The 10966-nt window shown below is 46.0% G+C and overlaps 2 protein-coding genes across 2 annotated transcripts in view; both read right to left on the bottom strand.

Moving 5' to 3' along the window:
- The window catches only part of TKT (transketolase), a 495005-nt gene that overhangs the window by 63003 nt on the left and 421036 nt on the right, over nt 1–10966 (bottom strand). The window lies entirely within an intron of this gene.
- The window catches only part of DCP1A (decapping mRNA 1A), a 45814-nt gene continuing 37232 nt past the window's right edge, over nt 2385–10966 (bottom strand). The window contains exons 8-9 of the mRNA XM_069084373.1: nt 6773–6988; nt 2385–5754 (exon numbers count right to left, since the gene is read on the bottom strand). Of these exons, the coding sequence (XP_068940474.1) occupies nt 5674–5754; nt 6773–6988 (297 nt within the window). The 3' untranslated portion in view covers nt 2385–5673. The remainder of the gene's footprint in view (nt 5755–6772; nt 6989–10966) is intronic.

Genomic DNA, 10966 nt, shown 5'->3' with positions numbered 1-10966 from the left:
AGAGAAAGAGAGGGAGGGAGGGAGAGAAGAGGGAGAGCGGGAGAGAGAGCGAGGGAGAGAAGAGGAAGAGAGAGGGAGAGAGGGAGGGAGAGAAGAGGAAGAGAGAGGGAGAGAGGGAGGGAGAGGAGAGAGGAGAGAGAGAGAGAGAAGAGTAGGAATTTCAAGGGCCGTCTCTAAAGTTCTAGAAACTCTTTTCCGAGTTTCGAGGTGGCAGTGCGCTTGCTGCACACCAAAGGATTTTCTCTACATTCAAAGATCTTGCTGTGCAGGCCTGCTCTCTGCCTATGCCAGGGAGGCCCCAAGCACTGGCTCAGTGGTGAATGTATCTTTGGAAGAGCAGCTTAGCTAAACTGTCAATCAATAAGCATTTATTACTTATTATTAAGCCTACTATGTGCCAGGCACTGCGTCAGGTATTGGTGACACAAAGGCTGGTGATGGAGGGGATTCGTTTTCCAGTCCCTGCCATTTTTGAAGACCATCTGCTCGTAGGGGGAGGGGTTGCAATGCACCATAATGGAAAGGGTTCCAGTGGGGATAGTCATTGAACAAGCACCCCACTCCACTTCCCTATTACCTCACTTCGGCCACAGGTTCCATAGCTTTGTTATCAAGTGCCCTGGCCCATCACACACTCAGGTGTGGGTGCAGGGGCTATCTGATGTAAGAGCAAGTGGGCCTTTGCACCCCCAGATCCTGTGGGTGTCCCCATTGTGAGAGCACACAACATGTGTAAAGGAAGCACTAGGCTCTTGGCTCAAGGTCCTCAGCTCTGTAATCCAGGCTCTGCCATGTGAGGGACCTTGGCCAGGCCACTTGCCCACTAAGTCACTGTTTCTTAAATGGATATGAATATTTTCCCTGCTAAGTCTATACTTATTCTGAATCAAATGGAATAATGCTGGGAAAGTTCCCTGGAAAATTGTAAAGCAGTGTTGTGATAAAATACAACATGCTAATAAAATTGTATCATTGTTACAGTAATTACTGCCAATGGGTACCTGAGCCGTTGTCAGTCAATCTGTAATACTGTGTGTCAAGCACCATGCTAAGTACTGGGGAGACAACCCTTGCCCTCAAGGAGCTCACGATGTACCAAGATTAGGAAATGTATGTGTGTAGACATGCGTGTGCACACACACATGCACATACACACACACACTCATTGAAGGATTTCCCTCAGAACAGGGAAGCTTCAGGCACCTGGAGCTCCATCTTCCGAGGCCCCAGCTTTGGCATCTCGGTGGGTTCAGAGGACGTACTGCACAGTGATGATGCCAGACTGGAACCAAAAGAGTCACTCTGGCATCTGGAAGGGGTGCGACCACAGGCAAGACAACTCTCCTTTGCCAGAGCCAGTTCTCATCCAGAACCAGTGCTTGAGCAGTCTGATTGACAGGGAGGTTGCACTGTGGCCCCCCCTTCGGCACTTTCAGTTGCCTTGTGGTCTCTTCTGCTGTTTTCCTGTGTCACCATCTAGCTTCCGAGAGCGTGCCCGGGTCCATGTACGCTCCTCACAGTGCCTGGGCAGTGCTGCACTCAGAGGAGGAAGGCAATGGTAAACAGCATGGGTGAATGATGCCCACCAAACGCATTACCCTGAATGAGATTAGCAGAAGTGGCCCCACTTGTTGGGAAGTGTCCACATGTGCGTGCAGGGCAGGGTGACCCTTCACTTTCAGCCACCAGGTGGAGAAGAATGTGTATTTCTTAATTAGTACCAGATGCTCAGTGCTAAACATCAACAATCAAGACAGGTTGGGGGCCTGAGAGCTGGGTCAGCTGGGCTACATGTGGGGGGACAGACCAAGATTTTGCCGACAACTGGTCAGTGATTTCAGCAACATCAAAGGGATGCAGCTAGATGTTTCTACTTCTAGAAATGAAAGGAAAACGCAGTTAAAAATTTTTTAGGTGAGAAAACTTTGTTTTGAAATTTTATTAAAAAAATATACTTGCAAACATACAAAATTTAGGATGAAAAATGCTCAGTTTAAAACATGTAATAACTTAATATTTGCAAACACACATGGATGATAGAAAATTCATATAATAAAAAAAGTTAGTGATGCAGTATCAATGTTGAAAAGAAAAGACCCATTTCCAGAGATTCTTATGTCCACTTCCTAAGAAGGGAAGCACACAGTACATACAGTACATGTTCACGAACGCCTGATGTTTGGAACAGCACATCAGAAGGATGGGTGAAGTAGAGATTAAACAGCAACACACAAACTAAATCAGAAACCATTCCAATGTGCTTTTGGTGAATCAATCAAACAATGACTAAAAGAAAATGACATTGTCTCACTTAAAAATGAATAATGCATCTTAACAGTTTGGATGATGTCAAATACAAATTGGAGGTGAATATATTGCACACATTTTTCCTAAATTAAGTGGAAAAACACACCAGGCAAGGATCTGGGCCCCAGGGCTGATTATCCTAGGTACAGATCTGAGGCCAAGGACTGTGTCCGCTGGACCTTTCCTTAATATTTCAATATGTTAATCCAAACGGCATTATTGGTTTCACAAAGGAACCTTGAATAATAAAATATCAACACAAAGCAAGTGTTTGCTCAGCAGCAAATGTGCAAGAAGACAATTATTCATTCTTTGCTCAGTGAAACAATTTGAAACAAGCTCTAAGCTGCTTTACCCCTGCCCTGTTCTAAAGCTATTCCCAATGTCCCCTTCTCATGGGCGGCTTCTACTTCCTTAGGCCCCCTGGATCTCTCCCACTTCCCTGTGAGCTGCAGGACACAAGTCACTGTCTGCACCAGGCAAAAAGGAAAAAAAAAAATCAGGTATAGGTTCTTTGGGGAAAAGAAAAATAAAGCAGCAGGTTTAAAAACAGTTATTTGGTAGAAGGATCAATGTGGTTTTCTTCTTAAAAAAAAAAAATCACTGGCGAGAACATGAAGTGCTTGGTAGACAGAATTTGTTTGGAAAGAGCTCACTCTGACTCAGGCTTCTGCATTCTTAGAATATGTAAAATCCAAATCAGCTTCTCTTAGTGAAACAAGACATCCCTGCTCATGATGGTGATAAGGCTCCAGGAAGCCCTCCTAGCAGCAGGGAGTCTATACTGAAAACCGTCAAGGCTCATTGGGGATGCCCTGGAAAAGGGAGCCATCTCTCTAGGGAGGTGATTCCATTCAAGAAGGCTAGACTTAGCAGGATACATCCTGGATGCTAGTTCACCAGCCGCTCAACCAGGACCACACTGCTGAGGGAGACTTATTTCCTCTGAGCATTCATTTCAATTTATGGTGTTAAACCTGTGAGGATTTATCCAAGATCCTAGCAAAAATATAAACAAGCGATCCAAGCTGGCATGAGGTTCTGGATAGTTCAGCTGGAGGAAGTAATAAGGCGACTGAGCTACAGTTTTCCAAGCAGGGTTGACCAACAGCAACTACCCAGAGAGGTTGGCCTGCCCTATCCAGATACTCCTGCCTGAAATACCTCAGAAGTATGGCAGTGTAGACCTGGCTTATGCATTATAAATAATTTTAATATGTAATTACAGAGGTTAAAACGAAATTATCTTTTTAAAATCTCCACAACTTGGGAACTTAAAATTTTAAATTATTACGTGAAAGAAACCTGTTTTCCTTGGATTAGCAATTTAAAAGATGTAGGCGTATGGAACAAATTAGAGAAACTTAGAGATGTTCTCTCCAGAGATTTCTTTCTACCTTTCCAATGGGCTCCAAATATCGTTTTAATTTAGGCCTCTGTTACAACAAGTCACTAGCTGTTTGCTTATCAGTATGATAGCACGACATAGGTTGTACTGTGAACAGACCCTTATCCCTCAATTTACCAAAGCACCCCATTTTGCTGGACCAGACATGGGGATCCTGAGACTTGCCTCTAGCTAATAATGATTCTCTTGTTCTCTCTTTCCTGGTTGACCCAAATAATTTATTTTTGGTTGTCAAATGTATATGCTGTCTTGGAAGGCTCCCTTGCCTTCCTTCCTGAATTCAGCCCAGGGTCATCAGCAAGAATCAGGAGCCAGGACAGGCAAAGCTGGAAGCTCATTAAATAAAGCAAAGCCAATAAAATGAAGTCCTTTCATGCAGAAAAATGAAGGCCAAGCTAAAGTTATTTAATATACTTAATATGTGTCACCTACAGAAAACTCTGCTAGAAAAACCTATGATTGAGTTGCCTTGAAAGCTCAGCATATCGTTCCCAAGAAACAATCCCGAGTTTGCCAGCATTATTCCCAGCACATCTTCGGGAAAGCGGCCGGAACCAGGTGGGCTTCCCACCCTGGGGTCATTAGAACAGTGCTCGGAAAAGGGAGCAGTGCATCTTACTTGGTTACACATGACAAAAGGACTGTCTCGTGTAAACCAAGATACTTTGATTCAAAAGGCTCCTGTAAAATGACTGCTGCTGAAAGGATTGGGAATCTACATGAAAATCTCACATACCCTATGGGAACAGACATCACAGCAGCAGCCACGGTGCCTTCACATGCCATTTGAACACCTGGGCTGGAGGGGCACCCTGAGGGGCGGCAAGCCCACCGGCCACTGCAGAGCTTCATACATTTACAATTTGGCATCTCACCTGGAGATGAAGTGAGGGGTGCATCCCTGTTCCCTTTCCTGCATAGCTTTATTCCTATTAGTCAAACATGTGAGGAACAGTCAGACCTCAGGGGTCATGTGGCATTGGTCCAATGGTTCTTTTTCTTACTTATAGTTAAGAAGAGGGATCTAAATTGTTTTGAACTCATGCTTAGATAGAAAAGGACAATGAGGTTACACTCAGAAGTAGTTTTCATGTATAAAAAGAAACTTGTTATTTCCTTTAAAACCACCTGGCAGTTAAAAAATGTTTTTAAGCCTAACAGGATTTTGGCTTTGCCAATTGGCCAAGTAAGTAAAACCTAAGTAAAATATGAAAAAGAAAAGGTAATTCTCACACCAGCAGCCAGATTTGCTATGGTCTGGTCAGTGTTAGGAAAATAATTAAAAAACAAATTCTTACCATGAAATTTCAGGACCTTAAGGCCCAGCGACACCATTCTTATCCAATAACCTTGCAGTTGAACAAGAGTCATAAATACGTCTTCAACTTAGGTGAGACCTACAAACTGGAAACTATTCTGCCTTACCAAATTTCCATGTGATCCGAATTTCATTAGTAGGTCAAATCTCAGGACAAGGAGGCTAAAGGTGGCTCCCTTTTGGAAGCAAATGATCTTTGCAAGGTCGAACACTGCATGCAGTCCCTGGAAGGAGCACTTGACTTCCAAGGGCAGGAGAGGAGGGCAGAACCTGCCGTGCTCTAGGCGTCTTCTGACCCAGGGGAGGTCACACTGCTCCATCCTCATGTTCTGTATGTGCTTGATGCTGATGAAAAGGCCCACACAATCTTCCATAAACGGTCTCTATTTTTCCCACTGAAATAAAGGGTTGCTGGTGATGCTTCACAGTGAAATCTCCATCATTTCTGAGAATATAACCTTAAAAACATTCTTTAAGAACAAGTCTCTCTCTCTCAGGCTCGATTTCAGGACTTTCCAGACTTATCATTGTCTCTTTAAAAACGAAACCGTTCACACCAGTTCCATTAATGAGGTGAATTTGTTTCTGAGCAGACACCCACCCACTCACACAGAGGGCCTGGCAGCTTCAGCTCGGGTCACTACAGCTGCAGGTTATTTATGTTCTTGGTCAGGACTTGCAAATAGACTTCATGGAGTGTGCTGAGGAAGCTGGCATCATTCTGTGGGGAAGAGAGAGGAAAAGATATGGTTCTGGGAACTGGTAACATGGTCAAACCTACATTAGACCCAATTAATGTCAAGTATGGGCTCAGAAAAGACAACATACAAACCAAGAGTGTGCAACCAAAGACCAACAGATGTCTAAACAAAGGTATTAAAACCATGGAGAGGCAGCTCAGCACCATGGGAGTGAGGAAGGCCTGGCCTCAAGCTCTGCCTTGGACACTGGCTGCCTGGGCAGTCCTGAGGCCACACTCCAAGACTCCAGGTGGCAGAGAAGATGCTGACCCTGCTCCCTTCCTAGACAAAGCTAGGATGTGAAAACAAAGAGGAAGGAAGCTTGGCACAGGTGTATGGAGTTGGTTCTTGCCCCTTCCTCAGCCCAAAGCCAGGGATGGTGAGGGGCACACCAGCCACATTTATGCCTCGGTCACAGCCTACCCTATTTCCATGAGAAAAACAGGTTCTCTGGCACCAACAGCGTAAGCATCCTGTTAACCCACAGCTGTGCTAGGAAACCTCAAGTGGGATGCACTGACCTGGCCTGTTCTGGAGCCAGGCCTCTACCCCTGACTCACTGGCTGCCCCTCCTGGGGCTGAGGGTAGAGGCTGGAGATGGACTCCAGACAGCATGGCTGAAACCAAGGCAGCTGAGGTCAGCTCAGGCTACAGCCAACCGAAATGCCTGCTGATGGACTCAGTGAATGGAGTGGCCAAGGACTGGGTGTGCTGCAGGGGGCTGTGGTCTGTGTCCAGGAAGGCAGCACCTGCCTACGAGGGCTGTGTTAGAAACTGGGACCAGAGCCCAAGAGGAGCCTGGACACAGATGCACAACTTCTCTTAGCTGGAATCTATTCTGACTTTTCATTCCAAATGAGATGTTAAAGCAAACAGAATGAGACCAATAACTCGTGGGGAAGAAGGGAGCATTGGTCAGCTGACTCTGGTCTCCCTAAGAAGACACGAAATGCCAAATTCCTTATATTGGAAAGTGAACAATCCCAGACGAGCAATCACCTTTATCAGATGTATTAGTGTGTCCTGGAGCTGAGACCTGCTGAGAACCAGAGGAGGTTTGGTGTGATTTCCTGAGGCTCCCCCTGAGCGGGACGGGGAACCACTCTTCTTCTCTAGCTCTGGGGCTTTTGTCACCGACTGCTGGAAAACACTGGGGGACAAAAGGATGGAGGAAGATGCTGAGGTTGTTGACGTGATGAACTTGGGAGAGGAAACCTGCGGAAGAAGGCGAGAAACGTTAGGCATAAAAGGGAACAAATTCTAATGAACACAACCTTGAAGACCAGGAAGGAATTAGGAGAAAACACAATTTTAAAACCACATGCTTCAGGGATACATATTCGGTAGAGGAGTCTGAAAGAATTCTTTCCAGTTTATTAAATTTTCTGTTATCAACAAAGGATGAAAAAAATATTTTTATCACTGGAATGATCTTGGATACTGAGATTCAATAACCTTGAAGCAAAGTGAGCTACATAATGTAATTAGGAGAAATCACTGATAACAACAGCTAGACTTTCATATGGTGTTTTATGGTTTGCAAAGGACTTAAAAATACTCTCTCATTTATTTCCCATAACAATCTTGTGAGGCAGGTGCTATTATCATCCCCATTTTGCAGATGAGGAAACTGAGGCAAACAGTAACTTGTCCTGAGCTAGTCAGTGTCTGAAGGCAGACCTGAACTCAGGCCCGCTGACTCGAGGCCCAGTGCTCATCCGCTGTGCCGCTTGTTTCAGAAATTCAGATAATGATAAGAAACAGACTTGGTCCTACAATCCAAGGGCTTCCAAGGCTCAATCACTCAGCAGAACAGACCTTTCTTACTGGCCTCCTCTGAATGGGGCACTGGGCCAGGTCTTACAGGCCTCCCCTCAGCCAAGGAAATGGACTAGGTCTGCACAAACATGCCTGATGCATGGTCCAACAGGAAAAGAACATAGGAGAGGGAGACCAAGTGTTCTCAGGAAACCTGAGGAGGGAAGGATCACTTTCAGCTGAAGGGATCTGGGTCAGACTTCATGAAAGTCTGGGCAGTGCCTGAACCAAGGCTGGAAGGAAAAGAATGATTCAAATAAGCAGGCAACGAGTATTTATTAAGTGCCTACTATATGCTGGGCATTGGGGATACAAGGACCAAGAAGGAACTGCCCTTCTATACTAGGGATTAACACAAAGTAGTTGAGGCTGAATGGCTAGGCTGCAGCCTTCAAAGTAAGCAGAGTTTATACAGGGAGAAGACAACTTTTGAGCTGACCACGTAGGGGAGGGACATGTGCTTAGAAAGACCCTTTGGCAGCTGGGCAGAGGCCCAAGGCTGGAGCTGCTGCAGCATGGATGTGGGATGAGGCTGTACAAGTGAGGGAGAGAGTCAGAAAAAGCAGCAGTTGGGGCTGAAGGAGAGGTAGGAGGCCAGGAGGTTGGAAGGGAATGGAGGATGAGATCTTTTGGGGACATCTCGGGTCCGTTCAGTTGGACAGGAGTGACTGGTGTTAAGAGGCTGAAGCTCGGGTAATATGGGGGCAGCTAGAAGCCTGGGCATGAAAAGTAGCCATGGGGATCACCGAGAGAGGAATACCTAGTCAGTGAGAACCATAACAGCCAGGGTAGATGACAATATGCCCCACAGTGGGTCGGGTCATTTCCACAGTTCCCCCCCACTGCTTGTCGATCTGGGGTGTTCTGGGGGCAACAGTAGCCCTGTCCTGCCTTTCTGCTGCCTATCGAGCTTCAAGGCTGGAAAAGAAAGAAGGGAATGGAAGGAAAGAAAAGGCAAAGAGGCCAAAGGAGGACAGTGAGTCAAGAGATAATGCTTACGTTCGGATCCTTGAAGCCAAAAGGTTAGACCAAAAGGTCTCCTTTGTCATCCACTAACCAAAGAGATGTTGGATGGAGAAAGGCTGTCAATATGTTCTAGCCATGGCTAATTCTGCAGGCTCATACATGCACATAGAAATCATGAAAAGGAAAATCTATTGGCTTGAGTGCAGTGGCAGGACCTGGATTCCCTGAGACCAATGCTTACGTACTTACCATGATGTGTCTGGAGAAAATTTTGGGCAGGCAGCTCCTTCAGGAACCTGATTTTACTACATGGACTATACTATTTTAAACAGAAATTAAAGATGGAGTTCATGATAACTACTGAGGCATCTCCAAACTCCCTGGTGGAAAATCTGGTACAATTCACGGGCTAGTCACACTATTAGGGACTTGTGGAATTCCAAGAATACAGAAAGGAAATTTGTGATAACCTACCCAGAATGTCCCCCACAAAGTAAAACTGCTAAATAGGAGGTCCTGGGAAAAGTTTAGTTGCAAATTCCTTGCAATATTCCTGGAACTATATAATAAGGGCCAAGGAACCTGATGAAAACTTGTCAGTAAGTTGTACTTTCATGGCAAATTGGTTTTATAAATTGGTCTAGTGGTTTTTTTAAACATAGGGAATGCTAACCAGTCTTCATCACAGACCATCAAGACAACACACAATCACACTTTCCCATGGAGCTAAAGACAGTGGCTGGTGCAAGAGCAAAGAGCTATTTACAAAATCCCAAACTAAGAAACTCCAAGGACTACAATTTGGTATAAGGGTACGTCTACTAACTCCTCTATCAGGAAGAAGCTGCCATAGAAGACAGCAAATGACTGATCCATCAGAGATCCAAGGGCCATCTAGGACAGGGAAGACCTGTCCTCAGGCTGGCCAGTGTTAGACAGACGCCTTCCTTTCTAGGAGCCCAGGGTACTGTGCAATGTTACACCTGCCCAGGGGCAGCACATGCCAAGTACTCACTCTCTGCCTTCATAATCTCCTCCTGTCCTGTAAAGGTCCTATCACCAATCCGAGTTGGGAAAAATAAATCAGAAAAGCATCAGCTGCTAACACTAGTGGATGGATCTTGCAGTTTTCTAGGCTGGGCTCCGGACAAGTGGTTCACCTGTTTCCCTTTTTCTGAATTCCTATTATCAGGATGTGTAGGCTTTTGTAATCTCCTTTTGTTTTAGCCGTTTAGCCTGAGAGAACAAGAAACTGAAGTCACTTGTGAAAACAAGATCAGGACTGACCCCCAACTGCAAGGCAGGGCTCTCTGGGACCCTACAAATGGATGGGCCAGAATGTCATCAGCCACTGCCCGCCTGTGCCTCTTCTCAGACGGCCTTCTCTAAGCCACTCCTCTCTAGTCTTGGGGGCCGACCTGGGCCTCAACCCACCCTGACTCATGCGTCTCTCTCTGGGCTTCTTGTGTGCCACACTTCCCATCCACCCTGGGGCACCTCAGAGCATCATGTTCTAGCCTTCACTTGCAGCCTCTGCTTCTTCGAAGTCACTCTGGTCTCCATTCCCACTACTCCTAGTGAAGTCCCACAATGACTAAAGCGTTCAACGTCAGACCCACTGGCTTTGGGGCAGTCTTCCTCCTTGCCCTCTCGGCAGCACCGGATAGCACTGGCCTCCTTTCCTGATCTTTCTCTTTCCTTTGACTCTTGGGACAATGTCCTCTCTCTTACTCTTCTTCCTACTTTTATGATTGCCCCTTATATGACTCGTCTTCCTCCTGACTCATGATCACCTCCATATGGCTAGCTCCCAATTCACTCTTTCTAGCCCCAGCCTTTCCCAGGGCTCCAGGACATACTTTCAGCACTAATGGAGCCCTTTCATCTTGATGCTCTGCCAAGACCTAAAAATCCAAAGTCCAAACCTGCCCTCCCCTCCCTGCCCAAAACGCTTTCCTTTCAAATAGTCATCCCTGTCCTTTCCTGTTCTCCACACTCAAGCAGTTGTCAGCATTTACCCCAACCCCTGCATCATACCAAGAACTCAAACACCTTGGGAGGTAGGAGAGATCAGGAAATGAAGGTGACAAAGGTTACGTGATTTGCTTAAGGTTGGTTATTGGCAGAGGTGGGATTTGAACCCAGACCTTTCAACTCCAAATCAGCATAGTTTGTACTGTCCCACATCTGCCACCTGGTTGCAGCTGTCCTTTCCAGACCCCCTATCTCCAGCAGCCCCTGCCTTCTGCTTGGTATAATTATGAATAACATTTGCATCGCAGTTATCAGTCCTGCAAAGTCATAAATGTGACAGTCAGGACCTCTCTGAGAGTGAAATCCTCTGTGGATCTTGCCTCTGGCACTGAAGGTGATCTGCCTCACCAGGAGAAGGGGGGGGGGGACTGGCCT

This window comes from Petaurus breviceps, unplaced genomic scaffold (genome assembly GCF_028583685.1).
Source record: "Petaurus breviceps papuanus isolate PSGF00001 unplaced genomic scaffold, PetGlider_PUasm1.0 174, whole genome shotgun sequence".
Taxonomy (NCBI): Eukaryota; Metazoa; Chordata; class Mammalia; order Diprotodontia; family Petauridae; genus Petaurus; species Petaurus breviceps.
This window is presented reverse-complemented; position numbering and strand designations above follow the sequence as displayed.